Source organism: Bufo bufo, chromosome 3 (assembly GCF_905171765.1).
Source record: "Bufo bufo chromosome 3, aBufBuf1.1, whole genome shotgun sequence".
NCBI lineage: Eukaryota > Metazoa > Chordata > Amphibia > Anura > Bufonidae > Bufo > Bufo bufo.
In genome coordinates, this window is record NC_053391.1 from 291,874,357 (window position 1) to 291,901,944 (window position 27,588).

At 41.5% G+C, this 27,588-nt stretch overlaps 1 protein-coding gene across 1 annotated transcript in view; it reads left to right on the forward strand.

Moving 5' to 3' along the window:
* The window catches only part of SYNRG (synergin gamma), a 303,838-nt gene extending 288,457 nt beyond the window's left edge, over positions 1-15,381 (forward strand). Inside the window, 1 exon segment of the mRNA XM_040424188.1 lies at positions 14,959-15,381. Coding sequence (XP_040280122.1) covers positions 14,959-15,090 — 132 coding nt within the window. The 3' untranslated portion in view covers positions 15,091-15,381.
* The last annotated feature ends 12,207 nt before the right edge of the window (positions 15,382-27,588 follow it).

Consider the following 27,588-nt stretch of genomic DNA (forward strand, 5'->3'; position numbering starts at 1 on the left):
CGCGCAATAACTTCATAAATTAATTTGTACTTAAATTATTTGTATTGTAAAAAACCATTTCCCGAACCTGAGTTCAGGAAATAGTTTTTAAATCACTTAACACTTAAATCCAATTTACATAATGTATGTGGTGTGTAGATGTGTGTGTGTGTGTGTGTGTGTGTGTGTGTGTGTGTGTATGTATATATATATACTCCGCAACATTTAACCCCTTCAACCCCGGGCCTATTTTCACCTTAAGGACCAGCTATTTTTTGCAAATCTGACATGTCACTTTATGTGGTAGTAACTTTAAAACTCTTTTACTTATACAGGCCATTCTGAGATTGTTTTCTCGTCACATATCGTACTTCATGACAGTGGTAAAAATGAGTAAAAACATTAATAATTTTTATTTATCAAAGAAAATACCAAATTTACCAGAATTTTTGAAAAATTAGCAAATTTTCCAATTTCAATTCCCCTACTTGTATAATAGATAGTAATACCTCCAAATAGTTAAAATTTTTAACTATTTCCAAAACCCAAATTTTTCAGGACCAGTTCAGTTATGAAGTCACTTTCTCGGGCTTACATATTAGAAACCACCCATGAATCACCCCATTTTAGAAACTACACCCCTCAAGGTATTCAAAATGGATTTTACTAACTTTGTTAACCCTTTAGGTGCCCCACGAGAATTAAAGGAAAATAGGGATTACATTTCAAAATGTAACTTTTTTTAGCAGATTCTAAATTTTAATCAATTTTTTCTTCAACACAATAAGGGTTAACAGCCAAACAAAATTTAAAATCCATTACCCTGAATCAGTGCTCAAAAACTGAAGTATGGGCGCACAGCAGACTTTAGAATGGAAGGAGCACCATATGGCTGTAGGAGAGCGGATTTAGCTAGAATGGTAATTGGGAGCTATGTCGCATGTGAAGACATCATGAGGTGGCCCTACACTGGAAACCCCCAAAAAGTGACCCTTATTCTGGAAACTACACCCCTCAAGGAATATTTTAAGGTGTGTAGAGAACACTTTGATCCATCGAGCGTTTCACAGAATTAGGAAACGCTTGGCTGTGAAAATGAAAAATTTCATTTTTTTCCCCAAAAAGTTGCTTTACACCCACATTTTTCACTTTCACAAGGGGTAAAAGAACAAAATGCACCCCACATTTTGTTCCCCATTTACCCCTGAATACGCCAACACCCCATATGTGCTCAAAAAATTATGTATGGGTGCAAGGCAGGGCTCTAGATACAAACAGCTAAATATGGATTTTGCAGGCCTGAATTGGCAAAAATGCCATGTCGCATTTAAAACATTTCCTGAGGTCCCCAGAAAAAATAAAAATAAAAAGTGACCCCATTTTGGAGAGAGCACCCCCGTACAAACATTTTGAGTGGTGGAAAGTGTACTTTTTACCATACAGGTGTCTCACAGAAGGCAGAAATACTATAGAGAGGATTTCAAAGCACACATTTGTAAAAATTAAAAATTACTAGCAGACCCAAATTTTTCAATTTCACAAGGGGTTAAAGGAGAAAATCCACCCCAGTATATTTTCCCCATTTTGCGAACACCCCATATGTGCTCGTAGCCTGCTGTTTTGGTGCACAGCAGGCCTTTAGAGGCAAAGTGCAAAATATGTTTTTTGCAGGCCTGAATTGGCAAACATGGATTTTAACTGCCATATCGCATTTAAAAATTTTCTGAGGTCCCCAGAAATAAAAAAAAAAAACAAGAAGTGACCCCATTTCGGAAAGAGCACCCCTGTACGAACATTTTTAGTGGTGGAGAGGGTACTTTTTACCAAACAGGTGTCTCACAGAAAAGATTATGTAGTGGTTGTTGGAAAGTGGGTATGCAAGTGAGGTGGACTAAATCAGAGATATGGAAATATTACAGGGCGCATAAAGGATTAAATAAAAATTTTGAGGTGAAGTGCTCCAGGAGGGGTCTTATTTTGAATAGACTGTAAAAATGTGGGTCATTTTGGGGGGCAACTGTGCGTTATTATAATGTAGGAATTTTAAAATGGATTCAAATCTTGAGCGGGATATGGCCATATTGTAAATTGGAGTGTGGTACAAGACATCTGAACTCCAATATTGTCTCATTTCGGATCTTTTTTACCAGGCCCATTTGCAGCAACAGCCCCCACTTGTTGAGGGACCAAAAGTAATGGGACAGAAGAATAATCATAAATCAAACTTTCACTTTTTAATACTTGGCTGCAAATCCTTTGCAGTCAATTACAGCCTGAAGTCTGGAACACATAAACATCACCAGACGCTGGGTTTCATCCCTGGTGATGCTCTGCCAGGTCTCTACTGCAACTGTCTTCAGTTCCTGCTTGTTCTTGGGGCATTTTCCCTTCAGTTTTGTCCTCAGCAAGTGAAATGCATGCTCAATCGGATTCAGGTCAGGTGATTGACTTGGCCATTGCATAACATTCCACTTCTTTCCCTTAAAAAACTCTTTGGTTGCTTTTGCAGTATGCTTTGGGTCATTGTCCATCTGCACTGTGAAGCGCCATCCAATCAGTTCTGAAGCATTTGGCTAAATATGAGCAGATAATATTGCCCGAAACACTTCAGAATTCATCCTGCTGCTTTTGTCAGCAGTCACATCATCAATAAATACAAGAGAACCAGTTCTATTGGCAGCCATACATGCCCACACGATGACACTACCACCACCATGCTTCACTGATGAGGTGGTATGCTTACGATCATGAGCAGTTCCTTTTCTTCTCCATACTCTTCTCTTACCATCACTCTGGTACAAGTTGATCTTGGTCTCATCTGTCCATAGGATGTTGTTCCAGAACTGTGAAGGCTTTTTTATATGTCGTTTGGCAAACTCTAATCTGGCCTTCCTGTTTTTGAGGCTCACCAATGGTTTACATCTTGTGGTGGACCCTCTGTATTCACTCTGGTGAAGTCTTCTCTTGATTGTGGACTTTGACACACATACACCTACCTCCTGGAGAGTATTCTTGATCTGGCCAACTGTTGTGAAGGGTGTTTTCTTCACCAGGGAAAGAACTCTTCGGTCTTCCACCACAGTTGTTTTCCATGGTCTTCCAGGTCTTTTGTTGTTGCTGAGCTCACCGGTGCGTTCCTTCTTTTTAAGAATGTTCCAAACAGTTGTTTTGGCCACGCCTAATGTTTTTGCTATCTCTGATGGGTTTGTTTTGTTTTTCCAGCCTAATAATGGCTTGCTTCACTGATAGTGACAGCTCTTTGGATCTCATCTTGAGAGTTGACAGCAACAAATTCCAAATGCAAATAGCACACTTGAAATGAACTCTAGACCTTTTATCTGCTCATTGTAATTGGGATAATGAGGGAATAACGCACACCTGGTCATGAAACAGCTGAGAAGCCAATTGTCCCATTACTTTTGGTTTCTTAACAAGTGGGAGGCACATATGCAAACTGTTGTAATTCCTACACCGTTCACCTGATTTTTAAATACCCTCAAATTAAAGCTGACAGTCTGCAGTTAAAGCACATCTTGTTAGTTTCATTTCAAATCCATTGTGGTGGTGTATAGAGCCAAAAATGTTAGAATTGTGTCGATGTCCCAATATTTATGGACCTAACTGTATATCTAGCTGGCACCAAAAAAAAACACAAGTGCTGATCAGCACTTGCCAGTCACAGCTCGCACAGAAAAAGTGGTGCAGAGCTGAAAAAGCCACAAAAAAAAAACGGAGGGGGGGACGGGGAATGGGGATCTAAAACAGCTGCAGATGAGCCAAAGATCACTACAGCTGTTCCAGATGTTGTTCTTTTTCTTCTTCTTCTGAGTGAAAAGCAGAGATTTATGTGGTAGTACCGCAAGTCGCAGCTGACAACGAGCAGCACAGAGGGGCACAGGTCCTCTCTGCAAGCAGTCACCAAGCTAGAATGGCTGCCTGCAGAGAGGCACCAACAGTTCTTTCTGCTACATAGCGCTGCCATTGGCTGGAGCGTTGTTCCAGACAATCGCAGCGCTGGGAGGGGACATCAGTGTCTGATATCCCCTCCCTGACCTCGGAGGTGACATGGGCTGATGTAATCAGCCCCAATCACATCCGTCCCAGCCACCAGCAGCACCACAGATTGGCTGATTGTAGTATAGCGCTGACATAGGCTGAAGCGTTGCTCCAGCCAATCGCAGCACTGGGAAGGGACACCTGTGTCTGGTGTCCCCTCCCTGACCTAGGAGGAGACATGGGCTGATGTCATCAGCCTATTCCACCTCTAGCCGAGCCCCCCTGCAGCTCCATACATTGCCGGCGCTGCGATGGGCCGGTCTTCAGTAACCGGCCAATCGCAGAGATCGGGGCTGCAGGAGGGTGGAAAAACTCCTCCTCCTCTTCAGCTAAGATGGCTGACTGCAGATTAGTGCAGTCAGCTTACTCCGGTCACCGCGCGGTGCGGTGACCGGATTTAACTATGACGTACTATTACGTCAAGGTGCGGTAAGTCACCGACTTTCATGGCGTAGTAGTACGTCATGTGTCGGGAAGGGGTTAAATTACTGCACCAGGATCTGGGCATGTGGAGTATAAAAGCCAGATTGTAAGCAATGATTTTTAGCACTTAACAAATAATGGGTAGCTTTATAAAACTTAACGTTTAATAGTCTCAAATAAAATAATAGGCCCTTGAAGTTAAAAAGTGTTGCATTGAATACAACTAAAGAACTGCATGCGTGTGTTAACCTGCAGTGTGATCAAAAATAGGGAAGGGACACAATATAGGGATAGTGATAATGATAGAGTGAGAAGAAGAGTTTAGACAGAAGGACACAATGCTGGGTCTCAACCCCTAAGTGTCCCTAATTCTGCCTGTATCCCCCTCTCACTTTCAAGCCCTAGAGCGTCCCTTCCTTAATTTAGACTGCCCAGCTTCGTCAGACAGATATGAACAGGTCCTGATCACTCCTGACGCCACTGATAGTTAAATACAAACATCTGACAGAGAATAAAGTTTGCAACACAGTGTTCCTGTCTGACTTAATCAGACCTATGTTAGTAAACACCAGTGTCGCTCAACATAATAGGGAACTTATGGTATCCCTTTTAGTAATCAAAACATTACCCGACACGTTTCATCAGTAGTTACCAATTCCTCAGGGGACTAATATATACTTATGACCACAAGATGCCAAGTCATAATTCGAATTGGAGTAGTCAAAATTCCAAAGAGATATTGTATCAAATAATCACAGATCAGTTATAATCAAAGGTGATATCATATAATCAACCCAGATCAACTTTTATCAATGCTCAAAATCCATATAGTGTTCACTCCTAAACACTGAATCAGTCATTATGGTCAGATGTTGCCAATAAAGGTTTCACAACTATTCAGTAAGGTGTGCCCAAGTGCTTTGCAGCAACAATTCGAAGGCACAGGATCACTATTTTGTGTACTTATCTGTTCAATGTTGGGTGAGCATTGTTCACAGAAGAATGGTGCGGGTGTCCTCCATGGCGTCCTGCGTGTGGCAGCAGCGCTATGAATACACTGGCGGCTCGTTTAAAAAGCCGCGCTCCTCCGCCCCATCCACGCCCCTTCTGCGTCACGTGACCCGATCACATGTTAAGTCATGTGCTCCTCTCGTGGTCACGTGATCTGACGGTTCCAGGAAGCGCTCTGGATGCAAACCATACACTACCTGGCAACTGCTCCAACTTACTGACGTCACAGGTGGGCGGGACAGTCGCAATGCATTAGGTTAACCTACTGGGCAAAGCTAGTCAATCCCATACAGCGCTCAATAATGAACATGCCCTGGGGATTCGCCAAGTTAGCGGTCCTCAGGGAGATATTGCAGAGTTTATAAGGCCGATTTCTTGTAATTTCTGGCATAGCAACAATTACCTACAAAACGTACTTATCCCAGCAGCTATCATATCGGGAAACTTAAAAATAGGTAATCATCCAGTTCATGATCAAAACCAGAGTGAATCGCATCAGAAACATCAAAATGCGAGACCCCGATTGCTTTATGGAGTATTGGGACAGGAGGGGAGGTGGTTATTAGAGCTTTGGGTGGCTCCCTTGTGCAACAGACAGTTGGTCAAGGATCGATGTAGCAGCTAAATGACAATTGGTCATTGAGCCCCTTTGGGTGCACCATCTTAAGTTGAAAGATCCACCACGTTTCTCTCTGAAGAACCCTCCTGTCCCAGTCTCCTCCTCGTCCTGGTCGTGGGACTACCTCAATCCCTATAAATTTAAGATTAGAGAAATCACCATTGTGTACACTGTTAATGTGCTTCGCCAGCGGTGTCTCCCTTTTATTTCTTATATCACCCAAGTGTTCCCCCACCCGGCGCCGCAATTCGCGGGTGGTTTTGCCTATATAATCCAGGCCACAGTCACAATTTGCCTTATAGACCACCCCCTTACTGCGGCAATTTTCAAAGTGTCTAATCTGGTATTCTTTATTCGTGACATTACTCCTAAAGGAACGTCCCTGGGTGATATGTGGACAAGCCACACAGCCACTGCTGTTTCCGAGATCACTTCCTTGATATCAGGGTCAAGTTGAAGAGTTTCCCAATGTTTCCTCAGAACCTCCTTCACCTCTTCTGATGCCCCATCGAAGGTCCCTATAAGACGTATGGGGCCATTATCTGTCTTTTTGGGCTTGGGATACAGTAATTCATCACGATTACTGTCAGACGCTCTTCTATATGCTGACCTAAGAACTGAATCAGGATAGCCCCTCTCTCGAAATCTATATCGTAAATCATCAGCTTGTTGTTTAAAATCCTCCCTGGTGGAGCAGTTCTTATTGATTCTCAGGTACTGCCCCATCGGGATCCCTCTTTTAAGAGGCTGTGGATGGTGACTACTCCAGTATAAAAGGGAGTTCTTAGAGGTGGGCTTCCTGAATGTTCTCGTTTGAATCGCACCCTCTGGGCCCCTTGATATTTCAATGTCTAAAAAAGGGAGGACATTCGTTCTAAATTCTGATGTAAATTTCATATTAATTGAATTGATGTTCAGGTCCTGTACAAAGTCAACAAAATCCTTTTCCTCACCCTTCCAGACGACAAATACATTGTCTATAAACCTGGCCCATGTAATCACTCTTGTGATATTTTTCTGGGGTATATCACTGAATACCAGGGTTCGTTCCCACCAGCCCAGGAACAAATTTGCATACGATGGGGCACAGGAACTCCCCATTGCAGTGCCCCTGAGCTGGAGGTAAAAGACCCCATCAAATAAGAAATTATTTCTCGTCAAAATGAATTCCAATAGACGCAGTACAAATACATTATGAGACTGGTATTGTCGTCCTCTTGTGCTGAGGAATGTCTCAACTGCTTTCAATCCTAATGTATGTGGAATGGAGGAATTCAGTGCCTCTACATCAATGGAGGGCAATGATGTATCATTCTCCAGTGAGACTCTCTCAAGATGGCCCAAGAGATCGCTAGTGTCTCTCAGATACGAACGGAATGTCTTCACAAAAGGTGCCAAAATGCGGTCTAAATAGACCCCCGTGTTTTGGGTCAGGCTATTTACCCCTGACACAATAGGGCGTCCTCTTAGAGATACATTACCTTTTGTGAATTTTTGGCAGACTGTAGAAGGTGGCTACCGTAGGGTGTTTTTTTATTAAAAAAATCAAGTTCATCCTCTGAGATTAGATTTTCTGCCTTCGCCGTCCGTAGAATGAGAGCTAGTTCTTTCTGAAACTGAGTATTTGGATCTCCGCTCAGTTTCTCATATGTTTCTCTATCACTTAACAAGACCTGACACATTTTTTTGTAATCGGCCGTGTCCACCAAAACTATATTCCCTCTTTTGTCAGAAGGTTTAATAGTTAAATTTTTATTGTGTTCCAAATCTACCAGTGATTTGGAACCACCTCCCCTCCTGTCCCAATACTCCATAAAGCAATCAGTGTCTCGCATTTTGATGTTTCTGATGTGATTCACTCTGGTTTTGATCATGAACTGGATGATTACCTATTTTTAGGTTTCCCGATATGATAGCTGCTGGGAGAAGTACGTTTTGTAGGTAATTTTTGCTATGGCAGAAATTACAAGAAATCGGCCTTATAAACTCTGCAATATCTCCCTGAGGACCGCTAACTTGGCGAATCCCCAGGGCATGTTCATTATTGAGCGCTGTATGGGATTGACTAGCTTTGCCCAGTAGGTCAACCTAATGCATTGCGACTGTCCCGCCCACCTGTGACATCAGTAACGTGGAGCGGTTGCCAGGTAGTAAGTGTGTGTTTGCATCCAGAGCGCTTCCTGGAACCGTCGGATCACGTGACCACGAGAGGAGCACATGACTTAACATGTGATCGGGTCACGTGACGCAGAAGGGCCGTGGATTGGGCAGAGGAGCGCGGCTTTTTAAACGAGCCGCCCGTGTATTCATACCGCTGCTGCCACACGCAGGACGCCATGGAGGACACCCGCACCATTCTTCTGTGAACAATGCTCACCTAACATTGAACAGATAATTACACAAAATAGTGATCCTGTGCCTTCGAATTGTTGCTGCAAAGCACTTGGGCACACCTTACTGAATAGTAGTGAAACATTTATTGGCAACATCTGACCATAATGACTGATTCAGTGTTTAGGAGTGAACACTATATGGATTTTGAGCATTGATAAAAGTTGATCTGGGTTGATTATATCATATCACCTTTGATTATAACTGATCTGTGATTATTTGATACAATATATCTTTGGAATTTTGACTACTCCAATTCGAATTATGACTTGGCATCTTGTGGACATAAGTATATATTAGTCCCCTGAGGAATTGGTAACTACTGATGAAACGCGTCAGGTAATGTTTTATTACTAAAAGGGATACCGTAAGGTCCCTATTATGTTGGGTGACACTGGTGTTTACTAACATAGGTCTGATTAAGTCAGACAGGAACACTGTGTTGCGAACTTTATTCTCTGTCAGTTGTTTGTATTTGACTATCAGTGGCGTCAGGAGTGATCAGGACCTGTTCATATCTGTCTGACGAAGCTGGGCAGTCTAAATTAAGGAAGGGACGCTCTAGGGCTTAAAAAGTGAGAGGAGATACAGGCAGAATTAGGGACACTTAGGCCCCTTGCAGACGAGTGTGTCCGGATGCGTCCCGGTGCATTGCGGCAAACCCGCGCAAGTAGGTACCCAATTGCAGTCAGTTTTTACTGCGATTGCATTCCGATGTTCAGTTTTTATCGCGCGGGTGCAATGTGTTTTGCACGCGCATGATAAAAAACTGACTGTGGTACCCAGACCCGAACTTCTTCACAGAAGTTCAGGTTTGGCTTAGTTGTAGTGTAGATTGTATTATTTCCCCTTATAACATGGTTATAAGGGAAAATAAAAGTATTCTGAATACAGAATGCATAGTACAATAGGGCTGGGGGGGTTAAAAAAAATTTAACTACCCTTAATCCACTTGTTCGCGCAGCCGGCATCTCTTCTGTCTTGTTCTGTGAGGAATAGGACCTTTGATGATGTCACTACGCTCATCACATGGTCCGTCACATGATCTTTTACCATGGTGATGGATCATGTGACCGACCATGTGATGAACGTAGTGACGTCATCAAAGGTCTTATTCTTCACAAAAGAAGACAGAAGAGATGCCGGCTGCGCGAAAAAGTGGATTAAGGTGAGTTAAAATATATTATTTTTAAATTTAACCCCTCCATGTACTATGCATTCTGTATTCAGAATGCTATTATTTCCCCTTATAACCGTGTTATAAGGGAAAATAATAATGATCGGGTCCCCATCCTGATCGTCACCTAGCAACCGTGCGTGAAAATCGCACCGCATCCGCACTTGTTTGCGGATGGTTGCGATTTTCACGCAACCCCATTCATTTCTATTGAGCCTGCGTTATGTGAAAAACGCACAAAGAGGAGCATGCTGCGATTTTCACGCAACGCACAAGTGATGCGTGAAAATCACTGCTCGTGTGCACAGCCCCATAGAAATGAATGGGTCCGGATTCAGTGCGGGTGCAATGCGTTCAACTCACACATTGCACCTGCGCGGAATACTCGCCCGTGTGAAAGGGGCCTTAGGGTTTGAGACTCAGCATTGTGTCCTTCCGTCTAAACTCTTCTTCTCACTCTATCATTATCACTATCCCTATATCGGGTCCCTTCCCTATTTTTGATCACACTGCAGGTTAACACACGCATGCAGTTCTTTAGTTGTATTCAATGCAACACTTTTTAACTTCAAGGGCCTATTATTTTATTTAAGACTATTAAACGTTAAGTTTTATAAAGCTACCCATTATTTGTTAAGTACTATTGAATTTAAGGGTCTAGCTCATAATATATAATAACAGTTTAACCATCTGTATTTGGTTGTGTATAATTACAATGATTTTTAGCCAAATGAAACCTCAAAAATTGGATCAAGTCATGTGGGATAATTGTGCCAGTTATCACCATTTGTCACGAACTGAAAGGGACAGAATGCTTAAACTGAGAAATCTTAGTTTATCACTCCATCAGATTGCCATGCACCTATGCCAACAGATATTAGCACTGTTAAAAGTTGTGTCCTGGTGGTTGGGGGATTATCGACAAACTGAAACGATAGCAAGAGGTGCACAGAGGTGAACCTCTGCACAGACTGATCATCTAATTAGATGAATTGGGTGTCGCATCCAGTCTGTACTTCGAGTAAAATTGGACATCACTGTCAGAAATCGTTTGCATGACTTTGAGCCAGATGTCCAGCTACATGTTTTCTGTTTACCTGACGCCACCACAGCATGTTGGGAATGGAGGTCTGTCCTCTTCAGTGATGAGTCCTACATTTGTCTTGGATGCAATTATAGCCAGAGATTGGTCTTGAGACCATGTGGGCAAGCCATGAAGAGGCCTTCACAAGGGAACGTGTGGGGGATACCACACCTCGACGCCCGCTTGACGGCAACTACATCGAGCTCACAAGACGCAGTATGGTCTCTGGTTACCAAGACGTGACGTTACGCCCTCCCAGAGGAGCATGTAAGGTCAGCTTGGTACACTTTACAGCGACTCCTCCTGTCCACACGGGCACAGAGAGGCAACAAGCTGAGGGAGCCTGGTCACTGCCCCAGCTTCTCGTTTGATATAAGTCTGGTCCGCTAACGGGATTATATAGGGTGAGAAACCAACCCACTGTAGCTTGTAACTAGGCCGAAACACGGATGTGGGGATTCGTGATCGAGATGCAAGACAGCACAAGATTAAATTATATATTTAATCGCCTTAAGGGCACACTAGATAACACACTATACACAACGAATATATACAGTGGTCTGAGGTTACGAATACAGGTAGTATGGTACAAACAGGATTACACAGAGTACAAGTCAGTTACCGGGTAGATGAATGTTCCTTTGGGTTATGATGGTGGAATAGTCCTAGGCTGTGGTCACGTGGGGGCAGTTATGTCAGCAGTTTCCAGGTCTCTCCAAACACATGGCACGATATGACCTCCTTTCAGAGAAAGACACACCCACTTGCTGGCACAAGCCTTTTAAACTTGTAGAGTCCAAGCATGGTACCGTTATTTAGTTTCTGTGGGGAGATATGTATATCTCCTCTCCCTGGCACCCCCCTGGACGACCTCCAACCTATGACCATGGGCATATTCGTCTTTACCCCAGGATTGCAAAAATATATTTGACTTCTGTCTGGGATGGACGGGCGATTCATAATTCCTTATGAACCGCCGGTTCCATGATGTCTGGGGGAAAATGATAGATCTGGGCAAGGGCTGAGACCCAGAGAGGTTTTACTGTAGGATTAGCTGGCCTCCGTACTGGCTAGTTGAGGTGTGAATTCGTACGCATGTGGCCTCCTTGAAGCCAGAATCCCTGTGGAGTTCACTACCTTTTATATCTAACAAGCAGAGGGTTGAAGTAAGAACTTATTTTGCAGGTACACTGACAAAGGTGAATCAGATGAATATCATGGCTGCCATTAAATAATGATACATATTCCTCACAGAACGTCACACAGGTCCTACTCCTGGGATTATGGTGTGGGGTGGCATAATGTGAGATAGCCAGACCCCTCCAGTCTTAGTTTCAGGTACACTAACAGCTCGGCATTACATTAATATGACATGAGACTAGTGGTATGGCCATTTCTCCAAAGTGTACCAGGACCAGTTTTTCAACAGGGCAATGGCAGACTGCATGTTGCTAATGATGCTGTGAGCAGCCTACATAGCCTAAATGTGCTACTAAGGTTTGACATCTGGAACATCATTGGTCGTCAAAGGGAGCTGCCAGCTGTCTTACATTTAGAACTGGCGGAGAATCCGCCGAAGTTCTGAAGAGGCTGACGCCTCTTCATAACTTCGGCGGAACCACAGCCAGGCTAGGGCTTTATTAAGACAGGTGTCTAAAACGCAGGTCTTAATAAATGTGCCCCTAAAGGTTGTCCCCACACAAAAAACAAACCCTCCATGAAAAAAAAATTATGGTAAAACAGAAAAGAAGTATAAATGTGGTGTCACCATAATTGTGTTGATCTACAGAATAAGGTTACTGTCTCAATTATACCACATGTTGAATGTTGTATTGAAACAAAACTTATAGAAGTCCTGTTTTGTTCATCACTCTTCCCAAAAACAGAATAAAACATGATCACACAACTCTGTCAACAGATTAATTTAAACTGGTTTTGTTAACTATATTCATGGCAGAGCAGCTGTGGGGAGGGAGGATGGGGGCCCAAGTTTGTGGAATAGCCTGGGTCCTATGGTATATAGGGCCTTGAAAAAGTATTCATACCCTTTGAACTTTTCCAAATTTTTTCACATTACACCCACAAACTTAGTTGTATTTTATTGGGATTCTTATTGATTGACCAACACAAAGTAGCAAGTGTTTGTGAAGTTAAAAGAAAATGATACATAGTTTTTCAAAATGTTTAATAAATAGAAATATGTAAAGTGTGGCATGCATTTGTATTCAGCACCCCTGAGTCAATACTTTATAGGACCATCTTTTGCTACAAGTCTTTTGGGGTATGTCTCTACCAGCTTTGCACATCTAGAGGCTGAATTTCTTGCCTATTCTTCCTTGCAAAGCTTTTTCTGAGCTCAAGCTCAGATTAGATGGAGAGCGTCAGTGAACAGCAATTTTGAAGTCTTGCCGCATATTCTCAATGGGATTTAGGTCTGGACTTCAGATGGGCCACTCTAACACATGAATGTATTCCACTGTAGATCTGGCTGTATGCTTAGGGTCATTGTACTGCTGGAAGGTGAACCTCCACCCCAGATTCTCCCTCCTGAGCTGTGGATCTCTTCTGCTACTCCAGAGTGACCATGGGCCTCTTGGCTACTTCTCTAATTAGTGCTCTCCTTGTCTGGCCTGTCAGTTTAGTTGGATGGCCATGTGTTGGTAGCTTTGCAGCTGTGTCATACTCTTTCCATTTTCGGATGATGGATTGAACAGTGCTCTGTAAGATGGGAATTTTTTTTATAACGTAACCCTGCTTTCTACTTCTCCACAATTTCTCTACATATCCCTGACCTCTCTGGTGTGTTCCTTGGTTTTCATGATGCTGTTTGATCACAAATGTTCACTAACAAACCTCTGAGGCCTTCACAGAAGAGCTGTAGGTATACTGAGAATAAATTACACACAGGTGGACTCTATTTCCTAATTAAGTGACTTCTTAAGGCAGATGGTCACACTGTACTTTATTTAGGGGTGTCAGTAAAGGGGGCTGAATACAAATGCACGCCACACTTTTCAGATAGTTCTTTTTTTTTTTTTTTTTTTTTTAAACCATGTATTATTTTCTTTTCACTTCACACATATTTGCCACTTTGTGATGGTCTATGACATAAAATCCAAATAAAATACATTTAAGTTTGTGGGTGTAACGTGAAAAAAATGGGGAAAAGTTCAAGGGCTATGAATATCTTTTCAAGGCACTGTACTTTGGACTGTATTAGACCAGCAGATGAGGCTAACTATTGTAGGGAAGGAAGCTTTCATCGCCTACTCGTCAGTGGAGGAGACTACTGCTATTACATGCAGCGTTCTCATCCACAGTAAGGGTCGGAGCGATCGCTAATGCCATCACTCGTCCCCATACAAAATAATTTTTTGCTGGCAGCAGAGCATGATTAGATAGCACAATCTGCCACCAACAAACAAAGATTTTTTTAGACTGCTTAAAAATTGTGATTGCCCAATGAACATACGTTTGCTCGTTCATCAGGTAATCCGCTGCAATTTTACACAGGCAGATCATCGCTAACGAGCGTTCCTAAGAACGCTTGTTAGTGATCTGGCCAACTATCTCCAGGTCCAATACAGCCCTTAGTCCACCACTGCAACTTTGTCATGCAAATAAACCACCAGCATTTGACTATTAGTTCTATTGTCTTTTCCCAAGAATATGACCTATAAATTGACAAAGCATAGGTATGCTATGAAACTCACTATGTTACTAACTGAATGCCAGGTGTGCCATGGTGTGTGTTACATTACTGACACCAGGTTTAATCCTTTTCAGTTAGCCTGTGAATGTATTACAAAGGACTACACAGGGCTAATTTATCATTCTACTGTGACACAGGCTGCCGTGCTGGCATAAGAAATCTAGGTGACCATTTGTAAACACATGTATATATGAAAGCTGTATGATTTCCTAATCTCTACATTATAAAATGGTATATTCCCTTTAAATACCCACCCTCTATTGATAATGAGATAATTCTGCTGACCCTGTCCCAGCTACATAGCAAAACTGATAAATATGCCTCAGACTATGGGCGATTTTTGTCTTGTGTGTTAGCTCCCAGTGGCTTATTTGCAATATGTCTGTTTTTTCAGTTTGGATAAAACAATTTTTTTCATAAAAACCCGATTTTAAATGTTATTTTCTGATTATACATTGCTGTTTAAATGCCTTTGCACGGTTTTGATTTGTGCTTTGTTTCCACAGGCATTTAATTCCGAAACCGATCATTTTAAACTTTCATATGGAGGCCACCAGTATCATGCAAGTTGTGCAAATTTCTGGATTAACTGTGTTGAACCTAAACCTCCTGGTCTTTTATTGCCAGATTTATTGTAATTTATAGTGACTGTTTTAAGGCTACCTTGCAGTTATGACTTCAGACCATCTTGTGAGATCTCTAGAAAGTAAGCAATTCTACATTTATCTACAGAAAATGAATTAAAAATTCTGCAACATAAAGAGGCCTCATAATCCTCACTGCAAGTTTCATCACAATACATTCCTTTTATTTCTGAATTATACTTGCGTTGTAAATGTCATTTTATTTATTTAAAACCATGCACTACTATTTGACTACTGCCCTGTAGTAAAGTTGTGTTACATGAAGTAAACTTGGAGAAATTTGGAGCCTATACAAATTTCTATATAAAAATAAATGAAAATGTTGTCCAGATCACCAGCTTTGCATTACAGTTTGTATCCAAAAAGTAAAGTTGAGACAAAGCATGATTAAGGAGGCTTTCCATCCACATCAGAACAATATAAAAAGCTTCATGTACATATTTGTATGTGGCCATCAGTCATGTTGAGGGAGGAGAAGGAGCCAAGGGAAGTGACTGGTTCATGAATACAGCATAGTAAGAACTGAGTATGCTGTATTCTTTCGGCCAGATAGTACAGTCCTAGTTTGCCATTTAGTACAATAGTTTGACAGACTTATTGCAATTTGCTTTCCTTTTAATATGATCTTCTTTAAAGGGGTTCTATTAAATGTTTTAATAAAAAAATAAGTTCCTAATATTCACTTTTGTTTATGTCAGTGTCTCTGGATGGTCTCAGACTTTGATAAAGTAGTAGTAGTAGTACCTGACAATCTCTTTTAATAATCTCATTTAATACACTGCAGTCAACTACTTCCCAGTTCGAAATGTGACGTTAAGTGAACGCTATATTATGTTCAATGATGTAGCAAAATGAGATAAACCATAATTTAAAGGGTTGTCTAAGTTATACAAAATATTTCCCACGAGGCAGGAATTAGCATCTAGCTGCAGCCATGACATTAACTAATTGATCGTTGATGCCAGTGATTTTCCTGCAGCAGTCACATGGGGCATATGGACATGCTGCAGCCAAATAAAGTCTGTAGGGGAGGATTGGAGAAGTGGCACTGTAGGTGAACATATGTTCTGTTATTATTTTGACTATTCCTACTTTGGGGAACCTTTTAAATAACCCTTTAAGTTATATGCCAGTTAACATGTTTCTATTGCATTTTTTTGTTTTGTTTGTTTTTAGTAAAAACAGGACAAAGCAATGGTATGCTGATTGATTTCATAATATATCTATTTAGATGACATTTCATCATACCCCACACTTGTCAAATCACAGTGGGGTAGATTTACTAATTCTATCGAATGTTTAGACAATGTGACTAGACAGTCTAAAGATGTGGCAGATTTATTGCAGTAGCTGATACTGGATGTTAAATTTGGCATTACTTTGGACTGTTTAGTCTAAGTTGATACCACCTATTAGTTGGCTTACTTTGCATCTGAAATTCGTCATAATTTTGACATCGTGTCACATTATAGTCTATACCCATTGTCCTGCTCAGTGCATAAAATGTGTAAGACACTTAACAAATGTGGAATGCACATTTTCATTAGTAAATCTGCTTCGCTGTGTAAGTTTTGAGCAGACTGTGCTATGCTCTCATTCTGTCCTGTCTTTTGCTGTATATTACAATAAAGACTGAAAAGTATGTGAATAATTCTTCCGTGTGTTTCCAGAATATTATCCATATTCTTATCCTTCTCCACAAAGCTTAGATCATACCTGTATTGACTGCAAGACAGCTTACTTCAATAGCAAACCCCTCCAACTGTTACCTGATTTAGAACCTGGGTTACAGTAAGCCCTGGAACCTCAACCCTCAGTTGTTTGACAGCCATGTACAAGGCTGTTGTCAGTCTGCAGGTCCTCTTTAGAAATGTGAAAATTATGCAGATTTGTGAGCACATTGCAGATTTTCAAATCCTCTACATGCTCTGTTGTATATTTTTTTAGCCATGTATTTAACCCATTGCTATGGAATAAGAGAAGTCTGCTGCAAAATCTACATGTAAGATTTTTTTTTGCAGCATATTTCAGAAATCTTGTTTTGCTTAAAGTGATAACTCCTTATTTTATGTAATTTTTTTTAATGCATCATGAGAATGCATCAGATTGCAAACCATATTTTCTTGCCATTAGTCAACCTGGTGTGGCGCACTGCTAAGACCTAGCCCTTGCTTTGTTTTGTTTTTTTTATACAAAGGGAAACATTTTCTAGCCTGGAGCAATGTTGCATTTTCTGTATTCTGGTGTACATGTGTATATATACAGTATCTCACAACAGTGAGAACACTCCTCACATTTTTTAAAATATTTTATTACTTCTTTTCATGGGACAACACTGAAAATATGAAACTTTGATACATGTACAGTAGTCAGTGTACAGCCTGTATAACAGTATACTTTTGGTGTGCCCTCAAAATAACTCAACACACAGCCATTCATGTCTAAACCGCTGGCAACAAAAGTGAGTATACCCCTAAGTGAAAATTGTGCCCAATTAGCCATTTTCTCATGTGACTTTTTAGTGTGATAAGGGGTCAGGTGTAAATGAGGAGCAGGTATGTTACATTTGGTGTTACCCCTATCACACACACTCATACTGGTCACTGGAAGTTCAACATGGCATCTCATGGCAAAGAACTCTCTGAGGATCTGAAAAAAAAATTGTTGCTCTACATAAAGATGGACTAGGCTATAAGAAGATTGCCAACACCCTGAAACTGAGATGCAGCACCATACAGTGGTTTAACAAGACCGGTTCCACTCAGAACAGGCCTTACCATGGTCAACCAAGTTAGTTAATTGCACGTGTTCAGCGTCCTATCCAGAGGTTGTCTTTTCAAAATAGATGTATGAGTTCTGCCAGCATTGCTGCAGAGGTTAATGGGGTGGGGGGTCAGCCTGTCAGTGCTCAGTCCATATGCCGCACAATACAATTGGTCTGCAAAGTTGTCGTCCCAGAAGGAAGCCTCTTCTAAAGAGGATGCACAAGAAAGCCCGCAAACAGTTTAAAGATAAGCAGACTAAGGACATGGATTACTGGAACCATGTCCTATGATTTGATGAGACCAAGATAAACCTAATTGGTTCAGATGGTGTCCAGCGTGTGTGGCGGCAACCAGGTGAGGAGTACAAAGACAAGTGTATCTTGTCTACAGTCGAGCATGGTGTTGTGGTGAGAGTGTTATGGTTTGGGGCTGTATGAGTGCTGCCAGCTGTGGGGAGCTGCAGTTTATCGAGGAAACCATGAATGCCAACATGTACTGTGACATACTGAAGCAGAGCATGATCCCCTTACTTCTGAAACTGAAACACAGGGCAGTAACATGATAACGACCCCAAACACACCTGTAAAAAAATGTGCTAGACTGGCCAAGCATGTCTCCAGACCTAAACCCTATTGAGCATCTGTGGGGAATCCTCAAACTGAAGGTGGAGGAGCGCAAGGTCTCTAACATCCACCAGCTCCATGATGTCATCATGGAGGAGTGGAAGAGGATTCCAGTGGCAACCTGTGACACTCTAGTTAAGGTAGTGCTGGAAAATAATGCTGCCCACACAAAATAATGACACTTTGGGCACAATTTGGCCATTTTCACTTAGGGGTGTACTCAGTTTTGTTGCCAGCGTTTTAGACATTAATAGCTGCGTGTTGAGTTATTTTGAGGGCAAACCAAATTTACACTGTTAAACAAGCTTTACAATGATTACTGTATCAAAGTGTCATGTCTTCAGTGTTGTCCCATGAAAAGATATAATAAAATATTTACAAAAATGTGAGGGGTATGCTCACTTTTGTGAGATACTGTGTTATATATTGGCCGAAGAGGTGGCTAGGAACAAGCTATACTAGGATACTGCTGTTTCCAGTCTGCCTATGTGAATACTAACTGAAAAGAATGGCGTGGTATTAAACAGGCAGGAAATGCTCAAACCCGCATGCAGTTGTGCATATATATACAGGGGAGCAAATCCTGCACTTGTGGCCCGTTGCTAATGACGATCCCCAGCAAAAATGCATACAGTGGAGGATGCCTGCAGCGAACCACAAGTACCACAAAAGACATCCTACACAAGATAGAAATTATGTGGATGTGATACTCAATATAACAAAATAACAAAGAAAGGTGCACTCTGCGGTCTTACTAAACCCTCAAACTGATTTTAAAATTGAGAGATTAGCCAACATGTCCTGCCTGTTTAATACCACGCCATTCTTTTCAGTTTGTATATATAGAGATGCCTGGAGGTGTATAAACTCGAATTTAAATGTGCCTGCTTTCCATCTACAGGCTACATTTAGGTGCACCTGTGAGGCCTGGGCCATATCAGCCAGTCTTGAGTGGGACTCGCAGACTCCTCCCTCCTCCCATTGCAAGCATGGTTACATGCTGGAGGTAACTGGTGAGTTGTTTGTGAGTCGGCCTCATGCTCCTGTAATTTGCCCACTGGCCCCTGGTATTGCCCACATGGCACAGGTAGGTGAGTGTTAGGTCCCGAGCTACTTGAGAAACCTTGGCGCGGTGCTCGGGCTCAGACATGTCCTACACCGTAGGACATGTTGGCTAATCTCTCAATTTTAAAATCCGTTTGAGGGTTTAGTAAGACCGCAGAGTGCACCTGTCTTTGTTATTTTGCTATGTGAATACTAGCATCAGATTTCAGGCTACTTTAAAGAGGACCTTTCACCTTGAAAAACATTGTGAACGAAGTATGCTGCCATGGAGAGCGGCGCCCAGGGATCTCACTGCACTTACTATTACCCCTGGGCGCCGCTCCGTTCTCCCGTTATCCCCTCCGGTATCTTTACTCACTAAGTTATAGTAGGCGGTGTCTGACCTTGTCCTGTGGGCGTCTCCTTCTCCTAGGCTGTAGCGCTGGCCAATCGCAGCGCACAGCTCACAGCCTGGGAGAAAAAAACCTCCCAGGCTGTGAGCTGTGCGCTGCGATTGGCCAGCGCTGCAGCCTAGGAGGGGGAGACGCCCACAGGACAAGGGCAGACACCGCCTACTATAACTTAGTGAGTAAAGATACCGGAGGGGATAACAGGAGAACAGAGCGGCGCCCAGGGGTAATAGTAAGTGCAGTGAGATCCCTGGGCGCCGCTCTCCATGGCAGCATACTTAGTTCACAATGTTTTTCAAGGTGAAAGGTCCTCTTTAAAGCAGATAAAATGGTTGTTTTTGTACAGGTCAGATACACTCTGCACCCAGCACGAGCTTCAGTGGATTCACAGCTTCTCTGCTTCCTTTTGAGCTAAGCGTGACACGGATAGAGCTGGAACACAAGCCACATCCAAATAGATTGATCCAGCACTGCATCAGCTCAATAAAACAGGATCTTCATTAACCCCTTCATGACACATGACTTAATAGTACATCATAGCGGCAGGTGACTTGCCACAATTTGATGTACTATTACCGCTCCGGTGCCTGCTGTAAAAGCCAATGCAGGCAGATTAAGCGCTGACAACGGCATAGATGGTGTTTGCGGCTGATGAGGGATCCCATTGGGTCCCTGTGCTGCGGTGACTGGGACTCGATGTGTGAGAAGGCAGCCTAATGCCTTGCAGAGGCATCGTGATCTGCCTTCTTTGAAAGCCTACGAGATCCAGCCCCAGGCTGGGTCTCCTAGGCAACCTGTTAGTGTAGTCAGTCTCATACAATAACAGGCAATGCATTACAATACAGATGTATTGTAATGCATTGCAGAAGGGATCAAACCCCCAGTGGGGCATAAATAAAGTAAAAATAAAAATCTATAATAAAAGAAAATAAAAAAACATATATTGGGTATCGCCACATGCGTAACGACCAACTGTATAAATATATCACATAATCTACCCCATCAGATAAACACCGTAAAAAATTAAAACTGCCAAAAAAACGCAATTTTTGTCACCTTACATCACAAAAAGTGCAACGCCAAGAGATCAAAATATTGTATCCCCCCCCCTAATAGTACCAATCAAACCATGACTCATCCCGCAAAAAATGAGTCCCTACATAAGACACTCGCCCCAAAAAAAAAAAAACTTTGGCTCAGAATATGGAGACACTAAAACATTTCTTTTTTTTGTTTCAAAAATGCTTTTATTGTGTAAAAAAATTAATAAAGTATAAATATTAGGCCGAATTCACACTTCAGTTATTTGGTCAGTTATTTCCATCAGTTGTTGTGATCCAAAACCAGGTGCTGGTGAAAAACACAGGTGCAGATCTTTCCATTTAACCTGATCTCTGTGGAGGCTTCACTACTGGTTTTGGCTCACAATAACTGATGGAAATAACTGTCCAAATAACGGAAGTGTGAACTCAGCCTTAGGTATTGCCACGTCTGTAACGACCTGCTCTATAAAAATATCACATGACCTAATCCCCCAGGTAACCATTGTTAAAAAAATGAAATAAAAACAGTGGCAAAAAGCCATTTTTTGTCACCTTACTTCACAAAAAGTGCAACACCAAGTGATCAAAAAGGTGTCACGTCATCCCCCAAAAGATGAGACCCTACCTAAGACAATTGGCCAAAAAACAAAATAAAAAAAACTATGGCTCTCAGACTATGGAGACACTAATATATGATTTTTTTGTTTCAAGAATGCTTTTATTGTGTAAAACCTAAATAAATAAGAAAAAGTATACATATTTTATATTGCCACATCAGTAACAACCTGCTCTATAAAAATATCACATGACCTACCAGATGAACGCTGTAAAAAAAAAAAACTGTGCCAAAACAACAAATTTTTTGGTCACCTTGCCCCATAAAGTGTAATACTAAATAATCAAAAAATCATATGTACCCAAAAATGGTACCAATAAAAACATCAACTCTTCCTGCAAAAAACGAGCCCCTGCACAAGACGATTGGCAAAATAAGGCGTTCAAAAATGCTTTATTATGTAAAACTGAAAAAAAAAAGTTGACATTTGATATCACCGCGTCCGTAACAACCTGATCTATAAAAATAGCATATGATCTAACCTGTCAGATGAACATTGTAAAAAAACAAAAAATGAAAACTGTGCCAGAACAGCCATTTTTGGTTACCTTACTTCACAAAAAAAAGAGAGATCAAAAATCATATGTACCCCAAAATAATATCAGTAAAACTGTCACCTTATCATGTATTTTCCAAATGGTGTTACTTTTTGGGAGTTTCTACTGTAGGGGTGCATTGAGGGGGTTCAAATGGGACATGTCCCAGCAAAATCTGCCTTCCAAAAACCATACAACGCTGCTTTTCTTCTGCGCCCTGCCGTGTGCCCTTACAACAGTTTGCCACCATTTGGGGGGTGTTTCTGTACACTGCAGAATCAGGGTAATAGATATTGAGTTTTGTTTGTCTGTTAACCCTTGATGTGTTAGCGAAAAAATTTATTCAAATGGAAAATCTGTTAAAGAAGTGAAATGTAGAAATTTCATCTCCATTGTCCTTAAATTCTTGTGGCACACCTAAAGGGTTAGCAAAATTTGTAAAAATCAGTTTTGAATAGCTTGAGGGGTGTAGTTTCTAAAATGGGGTAATTTATGGGTGGTTTCTACTATGTATGCCCCATAAAGTGAGTTCATAACTGAACTGGTCCTTAATAAGTGAGTTTAGGAAATTTTCTTAAAAGTTTTAAGAATTGCTTCTAAAATTCGAAGCCTTCTAACGTCCTAAAAAAATAAAATGACATTTACAAAATGATGCCAACATAAAGTAGACATATGGGGAATGTTAAAGTGTAACTGCCATTCTATTTTTGTTTTTGTAATGTGTAGTAGGGGCAGTGATGCTGACCAATTTTTTTATATATACTTACATTTTTGAAAGCATGCATTTCTATTAGAAAAATTGTTCTAAAGTGGCCCATTTTGAGCCTTAGCAATGCTCCTCTGTCTTCTGTTTACATAACATGATCATTGTTAGCAAGCAGTGATGGTCAGTTCGCAAATGCGCACTGCCATCTTTAGTAAGGTAGACTCACCCATCCGGCGATGCACAGGTAAGCCCTTACCTGTGCCTGTGTCGGGAGACGGTCTGAAATCAAATGCGGTCACCGGGAGCAGGCAGTTCCGAGAACAGCCCCAAGAAGGCCCCCGGCGGCTGTTCTCGGAACTGCCTGCTCCCGGTGACCGCATTTGATTTCAGACCGACTCCCGGCACAGGTAAGGGCTTACCTGTGCATCGCCGGACGGGTGAGTCTACCTCACTAAAGATTGCAGCCCGCATGTGTTCCCTGGCGAACACTGCGAACTGACCATTACTGTAAGCAAGTCTCCACTGTTAGGCCCCTTTCACACGGGCGAGTTTTCCGCGCGGGTGCAATGCGTGAGTTTTTCACATGGTTATAAGGGAAATTAATAGTATTCTGAATACAGAATGCATAGTACAATAGGGCTGGAGGGGTTAAAAAAATTAAAAATAAATTTAACTCGCCTTAATCCACTTGTTCGCGCAGCCGGCATCTCTTCTGTCTTGTTCTGTGAGGAATAACTGTCCAAATAACGGAAGTGTGAACTCAGCCTTAGGTATTGCCACGTCTGTAACGACCTGCTCTATAAAAATATCACATGACCTAATCCCCCAGGTAACCATTGTTAAAAAAATGAAATAAAAACAGTGGCAAAAAGCCATTTTTTGTCACCTTACTTCACAAAAAGTGCAACACCAAGTGATCAAAAAGGTGTCACGTCATCCCCCAAAAGATGAGACCCTACCTAAGACAATTGGCCAAAAAACAAAATAAAAAAAACTATGGCTCTCAGACTATGGAGACACTAATATATGATTTTTTTGTTTCAAGAATGCTTTTATTGTGTAAAACCTAAATAAATAAGAAAAAGTATACATATTTTATATTGCCACATCAGTAACAACCTGCTCTATAAAAATATCACATGACCTACCAGATGAACGCTGTAAAAAAAAAAAACTGTGCCAAAACAACAAATTTTTTGGTCACCTTGCCCCATAAAGTGTAATACTAAATAATCAAAAAATCATATGTACCCAAAAATGGTACCAATAAAAACATCAACTCTTCCTGCAAAAAACGAGCCCCTGCACAAGACGATTGGCAAAATAAGGCGTTCAAAAATGCTTTATTATGTAAAACTGAAAAAAAAAAGTTGACATTTGATATCACCGCGTCCGTAACAACCTGATCTATAAAAATAGCATATGATCTAACCTGTCAGATGAACATTGTAAAAAAACAAAAAATGAAAACTGTGCCAGAACAGCCATTTTTGGTTACCTTACTTCACAAAAAAAAGAGAGATCAAAAATCATATGTACCCCAAAATAATATCAGTAAAACTGTCACCTTATCATGTATTTTCCAAATGGTGTTACTTTTTGGGAGTTTCTACTGTAGGGGTGCATTGAGGGGGTTCAAATGGGACATGTCCCAGCAAAATCTGCCTTCCAAAAACCATACAACGCTGCTTTTCTTCTGCGCCCTGCCGTGTGCCCTTACAACAGTTTGCCACCATTTGGGGGGTGTTTCTGTACACTGCAGAATCAGGGTAATAGATATTGAGTTTTGTTTGTCTGTTAACCCTTGATGTGTTAGCGAAAAAACTCTGTCTACCTCACTAAAGATTGCAGCCCGCATGTGTTCCCTGGCGAACACTGCGAACTGACCATTACTGTAAGCAAGTCTCCACTGTTAGGCCCCTTTCACACGGGCGAGTTTTCCGCGCGGGTGCAATGCGTGAGTTTTTCACATGGTTATAAGGGAAATTAATAGCATTCTGAATACAGAATGCATAGTACAATAGGGCTGGAGGGGTTAAAAAAATTAAAAATAAATTTAACTCGCCTTAATCCACTTGTTCGCGCAGCCGGCATCTCTTCTGTCTTGTTCTGTGAGGAATAAGACCTTTGATGACGTCACTACGCTCATCACATGGTCCGTCACATCATCCATCACCATGGTAAAAGATCATGTGACGGACCATGTGATGAGCGTAGTGACGTCATCAAAGGTCCTATTCCTCACAGAACAAGACAGAAGAGATGTCGGCTGCGCGAACAAGTGGATTAAGGTGAGTTAAAAAAAAAAATGTAACCCCTCCAGCCCTATTGTACTATGCATTCTGTATTCAGAATGCTATTATTTACCCTTATAACCATGTTATAAGGGAAAATAATACAATCTACACAACCTTGAACCCATACCTGAACTTCTGTGAAGAAGTTCGGGTCTGGGTACCACATTCAGTTTTTTATCACGCGCGTGCAAAACGCTTTGCACCCGCGCGATAAAATCTGAACAACGGAACGCAATCGCAGTCAAAACCCTACTCGCGCGGGTTTGCCGCAACTCATCCGGACCTTATCCGGACACGCTCGTGTGAAAGAGCCTTAGGTAAACAAAAGACAGAGGAGTGTTGCTAAGGCTCAAAATGGGCCACTTTAGAGCTATTTTTCTAACAGAAATGTATGATTTCAGTAATTAAAGTATATTACAAAAATGGTCAGCGTCACTGCCCCTACACATTACACAAATAAAAATAAAATGACTAATATTTTATAAGGTATCAATTTCTGTTTTAAAAGTAGAGAAGTTGAAATTTAGAAAATTGCAAATTTTTGGTAAATTTTGGATTTTTTCATAAATAAAGGTGAAATATATTGACTCAAATGTATGACTGTCATGAAGTGCAGTGTGTCATGATAAAACAGTCTCAGAATGGCTTGGATAAGTAAAAGTGTTCCAAAGGTATTACCACAAAGGTGACACATGTCAGATTTGCAAAAAAATGACCTGGGCAGGAGGGTGAAAACTGGCATGGGGTAGAAGGGGTTAATTTGAATTAAAGAAGATCCGGTTTTATTGAGCGGATGCCATGCTGGATCACTCTGTTTGTATGTTTGTGCACAGGGCCTTACAGAGGTTGACTGTGAGTATCTATGGACTATGCCTGGTATTGAATTCACTTGAATGTTTAAGAGTTAATAGCAGTTGTCAGGATCACGACCCAGATTTTAACATCAACCTCCCACTCTGCTACTATGTGCCACAGGCTAAATCTTCCCCCTTTAGCTATCTGACATCCATATCTGAGGTATATTAGCTGCCACCACTTGTCATATTAAGCGACAAGATACCTTAAACTACAGGGAGTGCAGAATTATTAGGCAAGTTGTATTTTTGAGGATTAATTTTATTATTGAACAACAACCATGTTCTCAATGAACCCAAAAAACTCATTAATATCAAAGCTGAATATTTTTGGAAGTAGTTTTTAGTTTGTTTTTAGTTTTAGCTATTTTAGGGGGATATCTGTGTGTGCAGGTGACTATTACTGTGCAAAATTATTAGGCAACTTAACAAAAAACAAATATATACCCATTTCAATTATTTATTTTTACCAGTGAAACCAATATAACATCTCAACATTCACAAATATACATTTCTGACATTCAAAAACAAAACAAAAACAAATCAGTGACCAATATAGCCACCTTTCTTTGCAAGGACACTCAAAAGCCTGCCATCCATGGATTCTGTCAGTGTTTTGATCTGTTCACCATCAACATTGCATGCAGCAGCAACCACAGCCTCCCAGACACTGTTCAGAGAGGTGTACTGTTTTCCCTCCTTGTAAATCTCACATTTGATGATGGACCACAGGTTCTCAATGGGGTTCAGATCAGGTGAACAAGGAGGCCATGTCATTAGATTTTCTTCTTTTATACCCTTTCTTGCCAGCCACGCTGTGGAGTACTTGGACGCGTGTGATGGAGCATTGTCCTGCATGAAAATCATGTTTTTCTTGAAGGATGCAGACTTCTTCCTGTACCACTGCTTGAAGAAGGTGTCTTCCAGAAACTGGCAGTAGGACTGGGAGTTGAGCTTGACTCCATCCTCAACCCGAAAAGGCCCCACAAGCTCATCTTTGATGATACCAGCCCAAACCAGTACTCCACCTCCACCTTGCTGGCGTCTGAGTCGGACTGGAGCTCTCTGCCCTTTACCAATCCAGCCACGGGCCCATCCATCTGGCCCATCAAGACTCACTCTCATTTCATCAGTCCATAAAACCTTAGAAAAATCAGTCTTGAGATATTTCTTGGCCCAGTCTTGACGTTTCAGCTTGTGTGTCTTGTTCAGTGGTGGTCGTCTTTCAGCCTTTCTTACCTTGGCCATGTCTCTGAGTATTGCAGACCTTGTGCTTTTGGGCACTCCAGTGATGTTGCAGCTCTGAAATATGGCCAAACTGGTGGCAAGTGGCATCTTGGCAGCTGCACGCTTGACTTTTCTCAGTTCATGGGCAGTTATTTTGCGCCTTGGTTTTTCCACACGCTTCTTGCGACCCTGTTGACTATTTTGAATGAAACGCTTGATTGTTCGATGATCACGCTTCAGAAGCTTTGCAATTTTAAGAGTGCTGCATCCCTCTGCAAGATATCTCACTATTTTTGACTTTTCTGAGCCTGTCAAGTCCTTCTTTTGACCCATTTTGCCAAAGGAAAGGAAGTTGCCTAATAATTATGCAC